Source organism: Cannabis sativa, chromosome 4 (genome assembly GCF_029168945.1).
Source record: "Cannabis sativa cultivar Pink pepper isolate KNU-18-1 chromosome 4, ASM2916894v1, whole genome shotgun sequence".
Classification (NCBI taxonomy): Eukaryota; Viridiplantae; Streptophyta; class Magnoliopsida; order Rosales; family Cannabaceae; genus Cannabis; species Cannabis sativa.
The window spans coordinates 4,865,289-4,883,425 of NC_083604.1; the positions used below are offsets into that span (position 1 = coordinate 4,865,289).

The following is an 18,137-nucleotide window of genomic DNA, read 5'->3' on the forward strand; positions in this document are numbered from 1 at the left end:
CTAGCTTGGTGGTCCTCGACAACGGCGACGGCACTTGGGTTCGTGGTCCGACGGCGACGACACCTCGGTGGTCCTGAGGTTGGGTATTATTGGGAGAGAAAGAAAAGATGGCTGAGAGAGAGGGAGGATCGAGAAAGAGAAGATGGCTGAGAGAGAGAGGGGGATCGAGAGATATGGCTGTGAGAGAGAGAGAGAGAGAGAGAGAGAGAGAGAGAGAGAGAGAGAGGGAGATCGAGAGAGATGGCAGATAATGGTGGTCTTGGGCTGCCTACCTGCGAGAGAGAGAAAGAGAAGAGGATATTTGCAAAAATGAAAAAGAAAACAAAAGAAAAGGAAAAGAGAGAGAGAGAGAGAGAGAGAGAGGAGAGAGAGAGAGAGAGAGAGAGAGAGAAAAAGAAAAAAAAAAGAAAAATAGTTTTTTTTTGAATGATTTTAAAGAAAAAATATATCTTTTTTATTTTTATTTTTAATTTTTTTTAATATAATTATTTATGTGGGCCAATAAAATTGTGACACGTGTATATTGTGTCCACGTGGACAATCCAACTTGGCAGTTAACAGCTAAATTTGGATGGAAGTTGTAATTTACTAAAGGGCACCAGTGGTGCCTAGCACCCTCCTATGTGTCAGTATTACTATTGGTCCAACTAAGTATCGGGTCCCACATAATTTAATATAATAAATTTTGGGGAGTATCGCTAGTCAATCGCAACGTGACATGTCGAGAAGGTGCTAGGCACTACTGGTGCCTACTAGCAATACTCAAATCACAACATTCACCAACCACAACACTCAATAAAAATAACACTATCATTAAATACAGTAGATCAATTAATCAGTGTTTATTTAACTACTGTTTTAGACTTGTCCTAGTTATAAGACGTAAAAGAATTACCAACCATGATAATAATACGAGTATATTAATACAAACTTGATAATTGTTCTTGATGATACTATAATATATCTATGTCTATATGGGAGAAGGTTTTGTATAGATATCAATTATTTTTGGGTTGTTATTATTCAAATTAATTTAACTTTTAATATCATGGCGTTGTTCTACAACAAAGTAGATTCTACGTCTCTATCTTAAATTGGTGGTAAAAAGCTAAAGAAAAAAGAATAAAAAAAATAATGAATGGCTCTAATATTTCCTTATATAATTAATTTGTGCATGCAAATAATAATAGGGTTTTTTTTTTTTTTTTATACTTATAAATAATTTTTTTTGTATAATAATAATAAGTTTATTATAAATAATTAATTTAATTGAGAAATTAATAAGTGACGTTGGTGGGTCGATTTTCCTATATTGGCTTTGTATTATTTAGGTGGCGCCAGAGAGGTGGGTAGGTGCAGTACTTTCCATAAGGACTAATAAGTAACAGAGTGAGATTTATTATATATTTTGTTTTTTTCAAAAATTAAAAAAAAATAAATGCAAGAAAGAAAGAAAATTATGAAAATTGGAAAGAAAAAGGTGACTGCTAAGGCAGTGGGAACCATCATTACCAGAACTCTAAAAAGAGAAAACTTGTTAGGGATCATTCTGGGAAAGTTATACTTAATCCTTGATGATGCCCACTAAATATATATTTTTTAAAAGTAATAATTTCTTTTAAGGAATATGTTTAAGAAAAAAAGATGATTTATTGTTCATGGAATTTATTCTCTAATAGGAAACCCCTTTCATTCACTGATTTAATTTTAGCATTTATTTTCACTAGAATTTTCAGGAAAAAGTAAATGCTTCTTAGTCTCACACACACACACTCTGTTGTTTCTCTCAGAAGTGGAAGTTGGGTAGTCATTGTTGTTGAAAATTATTTGTTTCTTTCACACATGTTTTTCAGTTTTGTAGCAGTATTTTTCTAGATGATGAATTTAATGCTAACACTACAGGTGGCAATCTTTTAGATTCAACAAATTATAAAACTAAAATAATTGAAAAAAATTAATCAAATTCTTATTTATTAAAGACTATATTAATTCCTTATTCAAAACATTTTTTATTAATGAATTTTACCCCCCATATGCTTCAACTTTTCTTGTAAAAGTACATTATTTGTAATTAATAAAAATATATTTAAAATGTAACAAATCAAAATTTATTGAGAAAATTAGATATAAGAAAGAAGTACAATTGAATAATTTATACACATGCATGGCTGAATTGGCTGCATCCAGCGGAAAATTTTCATATATTCTTACAAAATCTATTTGATTACGGCTGTGTAGCAAAAATGTATATAAAATAAATATTAGTAATAATGTGCAAAAAAATATTCACTAGAATACTATATTTATAGTGATGAATAGTATTCTTTTATATTGTAAATTCCGTATCAACTAGTTATACAATTAATGGGATATGATTTTGTTCCGTTATTGTACTTTTACGGATTGTAATCCGTGATGTACAGCAGCCGTCAGATTAAGCCGTTAGATGAGGGAGTTACTTAATCTGACGATTGAGATTGATCTAGGGTAATTAGGGTTAAAAAGTAGAAACGTACCCTGACACTCATTTAATGTACCCTGAGACTCATCTAATGTACCACGAAATACATTCCGTAAAAGTACATTACAGGACAAAATCATATCCCTATAATTAATATAGGGATGGTAATTTTACTCGAAAATCTATTTACCGGGGGTACTCTACTCATATGGGTAGAATATTACTTTTTTCTTTTTGCTAAATTAGGATTTAGGGTAGGATAAGAGTATGAAAACATGTATTATCCCATACAAGTATAGAGTAAGAATAGTATATAGGTGTAGCCTACCCAATTATATATTTATATTTTTATATATATATTTCAGTAGTGTGCATTTTATTCATATTTAAAAAATACATGAAATATAAAATTCTAAAATAATTATATAATGCTTTATTTTAATTGTTAATAACTATACTTTTTCATTAATAATTTTACAAATAATAAATTTTATCGATTTTTTAAATTATTTTTTAAAAAATTTATCAGGGTAAGATTTACTGGTGAGTACCCTATACTCGTTACCTGTAAACAATAATAGGGGTAATAGGATAAGATATATGGGTAGAACTTTTTCATGTCATTGAATAAGGTAATTAATTGTTGAAAAAATTAATCAGTTTACTTAGTGTAATTGTTTATTATACAGTGATAGTTAATTAAGAAGACGTAGTTTGTGAATAAGGAAAATCAAGATTAAGCCCCATAATATACGCATGAGAGACATGCATGGATTTGTGTATAAGCATGCACTTAATTAGTGCACATAACCAGGTTGCGCGTGCCAAAAATCCCCCAATTACACAAATTTAATTGGCTCACTTCCACAAAACGACACCTTTCAAAAGTTCTAGTTTACTTACTTGGATAAATAATAATTCTCAATTATTATTTGTTTTTTGGAAAAAAAAAGTGAGTCCAATTTTGACCAAATATATGTCTTTGAATTGGACTGTCAATGGCTATGGCCCAGCCAAAATCAACACTTAATCTTATATAACTATATTACAAGTCAATCTTTAATTAATGTCTTTTTTCTTAAGATAAAATAAATGAGAGGTTATTAATTAAGAATTGTATGGAGAAAACTCATATATATGAAATGAAAGTAGGTTGGGTTTAGAAGGTAAAAAAATTTGAAGAAAATGAAAACTGAGTTGCTGACACAAAGAACATCTAGGGAAGTGAGAAAGAGAGAGCTTAAAGCAAAGAACTTTGGAAACCCAGAATCAAGTGTAATTCCAATCTGTCCTCAGAACCAAAGTAAAGAATATAACTAAATATCATTATGAGTACCATTTTGCCCTATAAAATTAACAAAAAAGCTAAAGTTTCAGTCTTTGTATTGGAGACTGGAAACATAAAACTCTCTCTCTTTCTTTCTCTCTCCTCTCTCTAATATTTTTTGTTTTCACATTTAAAAATTCGAGCATGATTTCCATCACTACCCAAAGGAAAGCATTTATAGCTCCACACCCACATGTATAAAACTTTAACAAAACCCAACCCCATTTGGTGATTATTTTAATCAGCTCAAAGCTCAGAAGTTTATTAAGTTGTCAGAACATAAAACACCAAAGTATTAGAATAGAAGAGAAGAGAAGAAAGAAAGAAAGGTTGGAGAGAGTGAACAGAGAGAAAGAAAGCAAAAGGGATCGAAGGAATCAAGGTAGTGTTTATTCTGGGGTACTTCAAACAAGAAATAGAAGAAGAAGAAGAAGAAAAAGGCTTTGGAAATGGTGAGAGAGTGAGATATTGTAAAATTGGGTTTTGGTTTTTTTCTCAAAATAATAATGTATTGGAATATGGATATGGTTGGAAGAGGTGTTGATGAATTATCTTCATTGATGACAAAATCTAGGAATACATGCAAGTTTTGTACTTTTGATTACAGAAGAAGACAACACCAATGTACACAACAAACACAAAAAGCTCCAAGCAAACAAACAACACCACCAAAATCTTCAAACATGGCTTCAAGTTGGTGTCATCATCATCAAATCTCACCAATTCCAACTCTTCTATTATTCTTTCTTCCTCTTCTTCTTCTTCTTGGTTCAGTCCATTCTTCTTCTTCTTCTTCTTCTTTACAACAAGCCAATCAGACTAGATTACGGCCAGAACAAGAGTTACTCAAAATGAAATTCATAAAGGCTCGTCTCAAAAATATCAACAAGTCTCCACTCAAGACAATTCAGGCATTTTTCTTTTTCTCACTCTCACTTAATTAATTCCCCTGTTTTTTTATGCTCTGTTTTTTTTTTCTTCATAATAATAATAATAATAATAATACTGAATTTGATATTTTTTCAGAGTCCAGATGGTGATATTATAGATTGTGTTTTGTCTCATCAACAACCAGCTTTTGACCATCCTCAGTTGAAAGGACAAAAGCCATTGGTAATTAAATAGTAATAATAAATATTCAGTGTTTAATTAAATTTCAATATATGTATATAAATTGTTTGAATGTATAAATTTCAGGATCCACCAGATAGACCAAAAACTCAAAAAGATCATCATTTTAATGATATGGAGTCAGAAAATGAAAATTATCAGTTATGGAGTTTATCAGGAGAATCATGCCCAGAAGGAACAATTCCAATAAGAAGAACAACTGAGCATGATATGCTAAGAGCTAGCTCTGTTAGAAGATTTGGAAAGAAACTTAGAAAACATATTAGAAGAGATTCAGGCAGCAATGGCCACGAGGTAATTAATTAATTACTTCTTAAATTATATTTTTTAAAAATAATTAAGTTGTAATTCAATCCCATGAAAACAGTCTTTAACAAAAATTTAGTAAGTGCTACTTTTTTATTTTCTTCTAATATGAACAAGTAATTTTATTTGGTTTTGTCTTGTTCTTCTAAATATTTAGTTTTGTTTCTCGAATTTTGATATATACTAAATTATACTTTTGAATGTTTAAGGCTATGAAAAATTTCTATTGAGATTGTTCGATTTAAGGATATTTGTCTATTTTTAGTAAAAAAAATTTAACATGGATGATAATTTATGGGCATGATTTGTTGCATGTCAAAGTTCGAGAGATATAATTTGGTAGATATCAAAATTTAGAAATAATAATTTAGTGCATAAACAATCACTAAAATAGTAAAATTGAATAGAATTAGACAAAAATCTTTAAATCTAACAATTTTAATAGTTTAGGAAAAGTTTTGAACAATCAGAAAATTTCAGGAGATATAATTTAATAATGTCAAAATTTAGAAGATAAAAATGGTAGTTAGGGTATATTTTAAACATAGATTTGCGATTAATGAAAGTCAAAAATTGAAGTTAGAAACTAATTAATTATGTTTCAAATGAGTTCTCGAATTTCACCAAAAATAAAAGATGTATATATATAGATAATATTTACCTAGAGTAGGCATGCACTGTTCCTTATTTTACTCCTCAAAATACATTAATGAGACTTCTGTTGTTAGTAATAATACTAAATGCAAACTTTGATGTATGTTGCCATGTTGGCTGTACTGCAACGATTATATCTCTGCACTTATTTCAATAAAATTCTTTTTCTTTTTCCTTTTTTTGAGTATAGGTACGGCATACCAATAAATGCATTCAACTAGTGTGTATATATATAATTATATGTGTTAGAAATTGGAATGATGTAATTATGTATGATATGTTTTGGGCAGCATGCAGTTGGGTATGTGAGTGGAGAAGAATATTACGGGGCAAAAGCCAGCATAAATGTGTGGGCACCTCGAGTTTTAAGTCAATACGAATTCAGCTTATCACAATTGTGGGTCATTTCTGGTTCATTTGGTGATGATCTCAATACCATCGAAGCTGGTTGGCAGGTACCTACAAATCTAATACCATCTCTCCCTATAAATTTACATAAATAGTTTTTTTATACGGAAAATACTATATGCCATAATTTTTTTATTTTATTAATTTATGTTTCACTTTTAAGAATTATTTCTTTAAAAAATATGTTCTCACATCACTAAAAATACTAATTTATAATATTATTAAAATAAAATAAATTTGACCCGATAATAAATTACAGACAATTTATGTTAAACACCATATCAATCTACCCTTTATAATTTATCAAGATATGTAAGTATAAGTTTTATCTCGGTATATATAAATAAATGATATTAATTTTTTTCTACACATTAAATTTGAGTAATATAGTAGTCATGTATATATATGAGTTTTTTTTTTCTTTTACACTTTAAAAGAATTTTTTTCGTATTTTTATGAAAATTCACATGCCAACCAAGGGAGCTATCAAAATCTCAATCAAAATCTACTTAGAAATTAATATGAAACTACCAAAACAACTATCAGAACAATTAAAACTGTAAATTTGAAGAAAAAAAAATAGTATATAAAATAATTCACTTATATATAATACTAATTATTGCTGATCATTTTTTAATTTGTTTTTTTAGGTTAGTCCGGAGCTGTATGGGGACAACTATCCTAGATTTTTTACCTACTGGACGGTAAGTATTAAATTATTAATTAAATAGTAATTTTATATATTAATTAATTTTAGTTAGTAAAATAATTAAATATATATTATTGATTTTGGCACATACAGTCGGATGCATATCAAGCCACTGGATGCTATAATTTGCTATGTTCAGGCTTCGTTCAGACAAATAGTAAAATTGCTATTGGAGCTGCAATTTCTCCAACTTCATCTTACAATGGTGGACAATTTGATATTAGCTTATTGATTTGGAAGGTAATAATAATTTAACTAATTATCTCTAAACATATTAAATATATATTAATTAAGCTTGATTATTTATTCACAATTCTATTTTAGACAAAAGTTAGATTTTATTATAAGATCAGTATATAGTCAAAGTTTCGGCCCTTTTTTATACAATATTATTATTGTGTAACCAAGAACTTAATTTTGGGTGCTTTACCGTCTACGTACTTCAGTTAATTAAATATTCAAAATTAAATTTGAATTTAAATTAACTACATTTTCTACTAATTATATTCTTTATTTATTCATTTTGCATACATATATGCAATATAGCTAGTTAGTCAAAGTTGAGATGAACACTAAACGTTACATATATATATACGTATTCACACACAAACCATATATATATACAATATATATGTGCGCATGCATTACTATATATATATACTAAATTCCAAACAATTATTGTACTGTAATTCTCATGCTTTTCTACTCTGCAAGATTCTCTTCTCTTCTTACCAAAAGAACTTCCTGACCAATCTTCCTCACTATATACATGAATGCTTTTTCATTATATATATGAAAAATTCATCAAAATTAATTCCAAAAACTTCAACTTTACTACAATGGAATAATCACTTTTTCTCCATCTCAACTTTTTTTTTATCTCCCTTTTTCCTCATTATACTTGGCTTGCTTTGTCGAAATATATATATGATGATAATTTCAAATAATAATTAAAAATAATCAAAATTAGTAATACGCGTGTATCATGAGAAGTAACTAGTAAGGCAAAATGAATTATTATCTATCATTATTCTTTTTATATATAAATATGTAATAATTTTTTTATATATATAGGATCCGAAGCATGGAAATTGGTGGCTTGAATTCGGGTCGGGTGTTCTTGTCGGGTACTGGCCATCATTTCTATTCAGTCGGCTAAGGGATCATGCAAGCATGGTACAATTTGGGGGTGAAGTGGTAAATTCAAGGGCTTCTGGTTATCACACAGGGACCCAAATGGGAAGTGGTCACTTTGCAGGAGAAGGCTTTGGAAAAGCCTCTTACTTTAGAAATTTACAAGTGGTTGATTGGGATAACAGCTTGGTACCTTTATCAAATCTCAAAGTCTTGGCTGATCATCCAAACTGTTATGACATACAAGGGGGTATTAATAATGTGTGGGGGAATTATTTTTACTATGGTGGACCTGGAAGAAATGTGAGGTGTCCCTAAGGGAAACTAAATATTTATTTCCTATAGAATCTGCCCTTTATTAATTTCTTATTTTTTTATATATAATTAATTATAAATATAAATATAAATATGTGTTTTTTATTAGTTGTTATTTATTAGGTCAATGGGTGAGTTTTGGGGTTTTCCAATATTTTTCTTCTTCCTTTTTTTCCCCCTCAATTAACAGGTGATCCATTAATTTTCGCCACCATTGGGGATTTGTGTATATTTGGAAAATTAAAAGAATAGTGAATTTATTTTTATGATTTTATTGGTTACTGTTTTTTTTTATTCTTCCCACCAAAATAAATTAACAATAATCTCAATTTATACGTGCAAATAAACAAATTGGTGCTTGATTCAATAAAATTAGGATGTAAAAACCGCAACCCAAGTTACCTCCACTGGTCAAATTTGTTACCAAAATTTATTATATGTTTTTTTTCTCTTTTTTGTAGCACAAAAAATATATATATGTTATTGAAGATAGTCAATTAAGTTAAATTAAACACGGTAATTAAATAATGTATATCTTTATATAATTACATGGCGTATCTCAGTGTCACATATATTGTTTGGCACAAAAAATGCTGTTAATTTCCAAACAAATTTATATAAACTACTTACCCCTTCAACCCTAGCTCTTTTTTTCTTTTTTCTTTTTTATGAAAAAGCAACCATAGCTCTTCAATTAAACAAAATGAAAAACAAAAAAGTTGAGTACTACTTGGGGACAATATAATTAACGTTTCGTAGCTATATAGATTTAAATAATGATTATTTGCATAACTTATTATACGGGTCCCAACTAATTACCTATAATATGCATACTAATCAAGAGAGAGCTTACGTGCCTTAGAAGACAAAAATGAAATCAAGTTATAGGTAGCTAAGCTAGTACTATTAATTTCAGTAATTATATATGTAAGAGAGAATTAGTGATAATAATATACGCACGAAAGAAGTAGTAAATAGCTTCTTTTTTCTCATAAATAAAATAAAAAAAATAATGTAATATACTAATATTTAAGTTAAATAATAAAAAAAATAATAAAGTGTAAAGCAATATAAAGGAATGAATTCATGGTGGCAGTGGCAATTAATTGAGAGTACCAAGCCTTGTGCTACTCAATATACTTGGAGCAATGATAACATTTTGAGGTCATTGGTTTGTGTTCCCACATGAACTTGTCTCTCTTTGAGATATCATATTCATATATATGCATCTTAATTATATACATATCTATCTATATCGGCCATATATATGATTAATTTTCCCAACAATCTTTTTCTTAAAGTATACTTTGTTGCCCAATAGGAATGGCTAGCTATCATCATATATATTTCAATATCCATTTTATATAAAATTACCTACACTTAACTTTCAATCATCAAATTAGATTCTTTTTCATAATAAAATTATAGTAAATATATAATCATAATTAAAAAAAAAAAAACCCTCCCATTAATGACCACGTCTCCACGATAAGATTTCCTATTAGCACGTCTTTTATGATAACATGGCCTTTAAAACCTTGAGAAGAGGATACTTTTTTTTTATGGTTTTGCTAAGATTATTTGAGGTAATGATTCAATATATGCCATAATACTCTGTTATTAAACAAGAACACATAATAAAAGACTTGGCTTTGGTCAAAAAAAAGTTGTCTTGGACCGACCACACATATATATGCGGAAAATCATTTTTACAGCTCACCGTTGAATTTTGTAACACATGTCAGTCTGGCTAAACTAAAATCAAACCATAAAAATAAAAGAAAGTCCCACACGATTTGGGGTAGTAGTTGTTAGATGCTCTCTCTCTCTCTCATTTGATTGGTATATTGGTACCCTCTTAAAATTGAAGGCTTAATAATCTTGTCACAATTGGATCACTGACTGTGACTGACAGTATTACGTGAAGTGGGGACCCTTTTGAACTCAAATGCATAGCTTAACTTGGCATAAACAAACAAACAAACTAGCTCACAGTTCATTGTCATGAGGAACTTAAGAGAGCATAGTAATATGTTAGCTTTCGATGTTGGGTTGTTTGGTCCAATTTTGAGTGATTGGTCACTATGTTGATATGATTTCCATCAGAGAAAATTCACGACAAGACGACAACCTTAGGAACTGAGCAAAACCCTTTTCAATATATTCATTCATTTGCCTTCGGTTTTAGATATATAGTACAAATTTTTTAAATCCTTTCTTTTTGTTTTTGGATTTGGCTCCAAACCACAAGAAGTCAAAAAAGACCAAAAACAATATTGAACAATGAATACTAACTTTGCTTTGAGTCTTTGACTTCTCGTATTGCTTCTTCAGTGGTTGGTCATATATTTTTTCGAGCTCTCTCTTTCGGCTAATTTAAGGGTAAAAACTAAATTTGCATGCTTATGTTTTAAATCATAGATATATAAGTCATGGACAAATTTTCTTATGACATACTTCGACAACTTTCTTTTTTAACCTCAAAACAGACTAAGAGTACACTAGACTCGACAATCACTTTTAGCACAAGACCAAAAAAATAACCATGTTCCCTGCTACTGATGATATCAGTTTATTGTCATTTTGTGCTGCTTTGCATTATCATAAAATCTTAAATATGACATCACCATATTCTATTCTGTCACATTCAGTTTCAACATGTCTATGACTATGAGGGTACTTGACTTCTAATTTTGTTATTGGATTTTTTCACTTTTAGATTGAATTGAATGAATGGTTTGAATTTTGGTTGAACTAATTGTTTCCAAGAAACATTGTGGAGGCCCAATCAACATCAGCCCCCACCAAACCAAATATAAGCGAAAAAATACATGCAGATAATTACAAAACATGATGATTTAAGTATTAGATTCTACCAAACATTCCCCAGACAGTCTTATTAATTAAATCTAACCACTTCACAACATTGGAAGGAATAAAAGTCACTATAAACGAATTAGAAAGAAAGAAAAAAAATCTAGTTGGCAACACCCAAGAAGTAGAGGTGTTTAACTTAGTATTAACTGTTGGACTGGTGTAGTTGCAACAAATCATTTGACTATGTTCTTTTGATTAGGTTATGATTGTCAGAAACAGCTTTATCCTTGATGAAGGAAGGTGAAACATCTTCACTTTAATGGAAAGAGCTTACTAGTGAATGGGGCATTCTCCATCAGAATGCATGAATTTAATATCTACTTAAGAAAACTTAGAGATAATTGAAGAAAAATCACTCAGCACATATTTGACTCAAACAACTTCTTACTAGCTTCATACACTTACCCATTCACCACTTGTCCTTCCCGTAGAAGCATTAAGTCCTTATTGGACCTATCTCTCAAACCGATTTTGTTGGGTTAGGCTGAATAACTTTTCTAATATGCTATCAGAGCGGGCCAAGTTTTGGTATTGATTTGTTCGTAGTTGTTTGGCATGGCCCATGCTATGCATGAGGAGTCGTATTAGAGTCTTACATTGGCTGGTGATATATACTTGATCCGCATAATAAAGTGAGACAATCCTCCCCTAACAAGCTAGATTTGTTAGGGTGAATTAGGTCCAATAACTTTTCTTATAACCTTTTTTATGAGCTCCAGAAAACCTTCTTTGCCATTAACATGATCTTCCTCTAGCTCGAAATTCTGCATTAAAGTAGTAACGATTTCAGCACAGGTGGAATTGGCTTCTCACCATTACTTCGGCCAGTGGAAATTGCATTGCCAACGCAGTCAACTGCCTACTTAAAATCTCCATTCTTCAAATAATAATCAAGAAAGATCTGCCATTGGGTTTGGACCCTCTTCAGCGAGCATGCTTCTTCAGCTCCAGAGCCTTGTCTAGTAAACCATCTTTAGCATAAGCAATTTGCAACACTATTATCATATGTTGAGCACCATGATTCCCATTTCCTGAATCATTTCTCTGCACCAGGTAGGTCATTTAAATTGACCAACACTTGATTCATGTTTAAGTAGCTTACATTAGCAATTATAAGAAATGCCAATCTTAGAGATCACCGTACACGATAAACTTCAAGAAGATTTCCTGTTCGACCATATAATGTAATTAGGAATTGAAAAGCAGAAAGATCCTTGTGTGCAGTTTACTTCTCCAATTCCTTAACTGCAGCTTCTGCCTTCTTAAACAAGCCAGCTTTGCCATAAGTAGTCCAATCAGTGACAACTCGACCATCCCTCTTCATCTCATCAAAATAACCCCTTCAACCCCATAGATGTCATTGACAGCAGCATGAGCCCACATCCACACAGCATAACACTGCTAGCCCTCATTTCTTGTATGATGGCAGGTATTTTTTCAGGCTTCTCTGACTTTTCATAGTGTCAATAAAGCTATTATAAGGCATAGTGCATAGAGAAAGATTGATTTCTTTCATCTTCTCCATAAGAGCTTCAGCTTCTTCAGTCATTAATTCCTTGCAGTAACAATTGAGTAATGCACCATAACACAAATGGTTCTTTGACAATTCAGGTAGATCAACCAAAATAAGATGAAGAGCCAGATCACTGAGTGTCCTGTTCGTTCCCCTGTTTTCCATTGATTCTGAGAGCTGTTATATTAATAATTTACCAAGTACAAAACTTAAAGAGGAACTAAGAAAAGGGTCTCAAACCCTTCATATTTTATTCAAAGAAAAATGAACCCAATTCTTCATTACAAAGGTATAATCTATCTTAAATCATTGAATGAATGAGACAAATGTACATTGAACAGACATTACAATATATAGTCTGCAGCTTAACCTTGAACAATAACAATGTACATTCAGTATAAGAATCCCTCCCAATTTAGTTTTCACAATTTAAATTTTACGATGAGAGGACTTCGAAACCAGAAAATATTGCTCCAATTCATATAACAGGACATAACATACCTTCATAGCAGGGTATCATCAACCTCCCATTTGAAAACTCGTTTTGGGCTCCTTCCATCTTTGAAGAGTCTGTTGAACAGAGCTTCGTCCAGATACTTAGTTAAACGCTTCGTCACGCTCCTGCTACGCCTGAATAGTTGAACCGCCATTTCTCTTCATCCCCAGTTCTACTTCTTCTCCAAAATTAGGGGTTTCGATCTCTGTGTGTGATGAAATCGATCAATTCAAACCCCTGCTGCTGCCTTCGAAAGGGGACGAAGACAAACGTGGTGGAACTGGAAACGAACTGTTTCCGGGTCTCCAAATTGGGCTTGCGTATGGGCTGGGCAATACAGATCTTTTCATAAACTGGGCCTCCAAGACTGAAAACTGGGCCTGTTAAATATGCGCCTACTTCCAACCTAAATAAGCAAAATATTGTGACAGAAGAAATTCATGGTTATGGTTTTCCTTTTTTATTGTTGGAGATATATGAATATTGAATACTCATTTATACGATTGCCATAAATGTAGCAAAAGTAGAATTTAGGGATATTTGTGACCAACTTCCTATAAATTTTTGTAAGTAGTACGACAGAAATTGATAAACCAAAGAAAGGATTAGATTTATCTAATTAGTTATTATTATGCTTTGTCATTAGATTAGTTGAAGAATATTCTAGACTATTTTCTATACTTCAGACAATTGTCCACTTGGAGTTGGAGTACTACATATATGTCTACAATTATTGTATTAGTCCTTTTCACTGTGTGAGAGTATAATCCAATTCCTCTTCTTTCACTATCAATTACTCTATTGCGTAATATTTGTCACAAATAAATAATTAAATTCATTATCTAAACTTCAACAAATACAACATATAATATATAGGGAAATTCTAAAATGCACCAATACAACTCTATTTGTTTTAGTATCTGAAATAATTTTTTAGTCAAATTTTTTCTCATGGTCATGTAAATTATACTTATTTAAGTCATCTTGCAAAATTTTAAGAAATTCGGAAAAGTTTAACACGCCGAAAATTGCGTTCAAGTAGTGTATTGCACGCGTGACTATTTTATTTTATACGCGTGTAAAATAGACTGTTTGAATATTGTTTTATATATTGTAAATAATTCCAAATTTCTTAAAATTTTGTAGGATATCTTAAATAGCTATAACGTACATGAATATGAAAAAAAATTAGACTAAATTTTTTTTCTGCATACCGAAACAAGTAGAGGATGCATCAATACATCATTTTAAGAGGGTGCATTCTAGAATCACCCTAATATATATACCTAAAAAAATTAACGGTAAAATAACTTAAGCTTAATAAAATAGTAATCTAGTAGTTTTATTGTCAATATAAAAAATATATATATATTACTTTAAACAAAAATTATAATTAATTTTAATAAATTTATTTAATTTTGTAAGAATTTAATTGTTATAAAAAATATTTGTGGGTTTTTTTTATTATTATTGTAGTGTATAATTATCAAATTAAAAAATTTATTTTTTATTTCTTCAAATGAAATTTTTTTCAACCCCCATAAAGCTTGCAAGTGAGTCCGTCCCTATCCCAAATACTTTTAAGTAATGAAAATGAACAGTAGCAAATGTAGTATCAGTCAATAAAATAAAAAGAAGTTATATAAATATTAGGTAAATATTGAGGTAAGCTTGAATTTATTTTTGCAAATAAAAATAAAAACAAAATTGAGTAGTATTAGGACTGTTCATCCGATCCAATCCGCAATTTTCTGGTAAAACAACATCCAATCCGCACTAAGTGCGAATTTTATTTTTTTTGGATCCAATCCAATACGCACAATAGCTCAAATCCAATCCGATCCAATGCGGATTGGATCGGTTACTTTGAATTGGTTACTTTTTAATATTAAATTATTTAATATTTATGAAAAAAAAATATTTTTTTCACATAACTAGCAACAAAATAAAACAAATTATAGTCATTTTATGTCTCCAACAAGACATTAAATAAATAAAATAACAAATAACAAATTTAAAGGAAGAAAAAAAATTGTATATATAAAAAAAATATTTAATTTTATTTTAAATTGTATGTAGAAAAAATATATAAGAATAGAATATACATTTTATCTATTAAATTTTACAATATAATTGTATTATATGTATAAGACTTTTAAATTACTATTTTTTTTATATTAAAATGTTATTTGTATATATAATTTTTTTAATTTTGTTATAAATATGTGTGGATTGGATTGGATCGGTTACTTTTACATGTCAATCAACATTCAATATGCACAAGTGCGAATTTTGAATTTTCCAATCCAATCCAATTCGCACAAGTGCGGATATCCGCACTTTGTGGATTGAATCGGCTATTTTATCACCACCCCTAACTAACTAGTATTGTAGAAAAGTAATAAGGGTAGATATATATAGTACTATAGGGGAGTTGTCCTAATCAAAAGATTGTGGAATTGGCTATCTTCCATTATATTGTCTGTTACTGCTCATGTGAAATGTGAACCCGAACTATCTAGATCATCTTATACCTTCTTTGCTTTTTCTTCATTCATTCACACGCATTTCTCCATCACGTTCTAAACATTCTTAATTAACATTCTTCTATTTTCTTTTCTAATGAAATTCTTATATTATTGTTAATTTATAATTACAACCTTAATTAATTTATGCTCCACCTTACAACATAAATATATTTAATTAGTTGGTAGATAGAATTTAATATAAGAACTAATAAGAGGTTTGGGTCGTATAATAATAATAATAATAATAATAATATGATCATATCACTATTTGCAAGTGGTCGGTAATTGATTCTGGGCCATGTGAAGAGTGACCCGATGGATCTGAAAAAGTGAATGGGTCCAAAACTTTTTTAATTTTAGTAATCAACCACATTTCGGAAACATCTACCTACACCATCATTATTATTAGAGTAATTTGCGGTGAAAATACCCAAGTTTAACTCGGAGTTGCAGATAAATACCTAACAAAAATTTTTGGCGGTAAAAATACCTTCTGTTAAGGTATTGGAACTTCCGTAGGTACCTGGCCGTTAAATGCCAGGTAAGGGTCCAGCTGTCATGCTCTTATTGGTCCACATCATTAATTAATATTTTAATTAAAAATTCATTTAATAATTTAAGAATTAAATAAAAAAATATTTTTAAATCAAATAAAAATAATAATATATATTAAAATTCGTATTTTAAATTGATAAATAAAAACATACAATGATTAAAATTAAATTAAAAGTAATGAAAATGTAAAAATCACAAACCCAAAAAATTCAAACTTCCATCACAACAAAATCAAAATCAAATTAATTCAAAATCAAATTCATTAACCTGATTCCAAATCCCAAATTAAACAGAAACTAATATACAAAATCATTCTTCATACATATAAATCTAACAAACTCACACAAAATCAAAACCTAAAACCAAGAAAAAAATACAAACTTACACATAAAAACCATAAACCTATAAACGCAAACCCAGCACTATGAAGAACAAATAAATATGAACTCTGAAAGTTCATCCAAAATCCGAAATCAAATAAAAAATCTTCGCTACCAACAAATAAATCTCAGATTTTTAGATTTAGTTTTTCCCTTACCTAACAAAAACCAATTTTTTTTCACACGTAGAACACTTACTGTTTGGGTAGGTAACATTCACCATTTTTGTAGTAAAAAAACTCAGATTTTTTTTTTCAAATGCAGAAAACTCTGAACTGTACGTCGAGAGCCTTTCACCATGGTGAGCTTTCAGATCTGGGTCCTGTTTAGTAGGATCTCTACCAGTGAGGTTTCTTTTCAGGTGAAGGTTCGTCTGCTATGGTGGAGATTGGGGATTTCTAGGGCTTTGAGATTTGATCTCCTCCAGTTTTGTTCGAAGCTTCTCCAATTCCCAGGCGTCTCTCCCGTGCGTTTGAATCGATCGATTCATCTGTTTGTCTCTCCTGCATTTGAGTCGACCGATTTCGTTTGAGTTGATCTAAACATCAAAAGAAAAGAAAAGAGAAGAAGAACGAAGAAGTGTGAGATTTGGCGTTTGAGGTTCAGATACTTTTTTTTTAATTATAATTTAATTACATCAAGTTTACCCAGATGTCATGTGGCATTAGTTTAGGGATTTAATTAATGATTATTAATTAAAATATAAATTATTAATGTATATTATTATTTTTGTTTGATTTTAAAATACTTTTTATTTAATTCTTAAATTTTTAAATGAATTTTTAATTAAAAAATACAAATTAATGATGTGGACCAATAAGAGAATGACAGTTGGACGCTTATTTGGTACTTAACGGGGAGGTACCTACGGAAGTTCCAAAACCTTAACAGAAGGTATTTTTACCGCCAAAAACTTTTGTTAGGTATTTATCTGCAACTCCGAGTTAAAGTTGGGTATTTTTACCGCAAATTACTCTTATTATTATTGTTGTTTTTTATTACCACGTTATTCACCACAAAAATAGTTTAATTGCTGTATTGCAATTATTGGCCTCTAAAATTGTACTTCACTACCCCTTTCAAAAAAAAAAAAAATTAATTACTTTATTAACATTTAGGAAAGGGATAATTTTCCAAATACACAAAAACAACAAAAAAAAAAAATTATAGAAATACGGTTTTACAGAATTTTAAACATTTATATTATTTTTTTGATTTTATTTACAGAAAATACGGTCATTTTATATTGTACTCTTGTTAATTTATTGTTATTTTTTGTTATCTGCATGTTATTTTTTATTGTTGTTTTGATGTTATTTAAATGTTATTTTCATTACTTTTAT

At 29.9% G+C, this 18,137-nt stretch overlaps 1 protein-coding gene and 1 pseudogene across 1 annotated transcript; one reads left to right on the plus strand and one right to left on the minus strand.

Annotated features, from left to right (window-relative positions):
- The first annotated feature begins 4,294 nt into the window (after positions 1-4,294).
- LOC115715163 (protein neprosin) lies at positions 4,295-8,553 on the plus strand. The gene is made up of 7 exons (XM_030643983.2): positions 4,295-4,699; positions 4,815-4,901; positions 4,986-5,213; positions 6,170-6,334; positions 6,938-6,991; positions 7,090-7,236; positions 8,071-8,553. Exons 1-7 carry the CDS (start codon positions 4,295-4,297, stop codon positions 8,446-8,448), a joined length of 1,464 nt encoding a protein of 487 aa, XP_030499843.2. The 3' UTR covers positions 8,449-8,553.
- Positions 8,554-11,261: 2,708 nt separating this feature from the next.
- LOC115713098 (large ribosomal subunit protein mL101 (rPPR4)-like) lies at positions 11,262-13,485 on the minus strand (annotated as a pseudogene).
- Positions 13,486-18,137: the final 4,652 nt, after the last annotated feature.

What these genes read in the sequence shown, in the direction of transcription:
- LOC115715163 (XM_030643983.2), top strand. Translation starts at nt 4,295, where the DNA reads ATGTATTGGAATATGGATATGGTTGGAAGAGGTGTTGATGAATTATCT. An exon ending in TGAAAGGACAAAAGCCATTG is followed by an intron (nt 4,902 to 4,985) that starts GTAATTAAATAG and finishes TATAAATTTCAG; the next exon opens with GATCCACCAGATAGACCAAA. An exon ending in CCATCGAAGCTGGTTGGCAG is followed by an intron (nt 6,335 to 6,937) that starts GTACCTACAAAT and finishes TTGTTTTTTTAG; the next exon opens with GTTAGTCCGGAGCTGTATGG.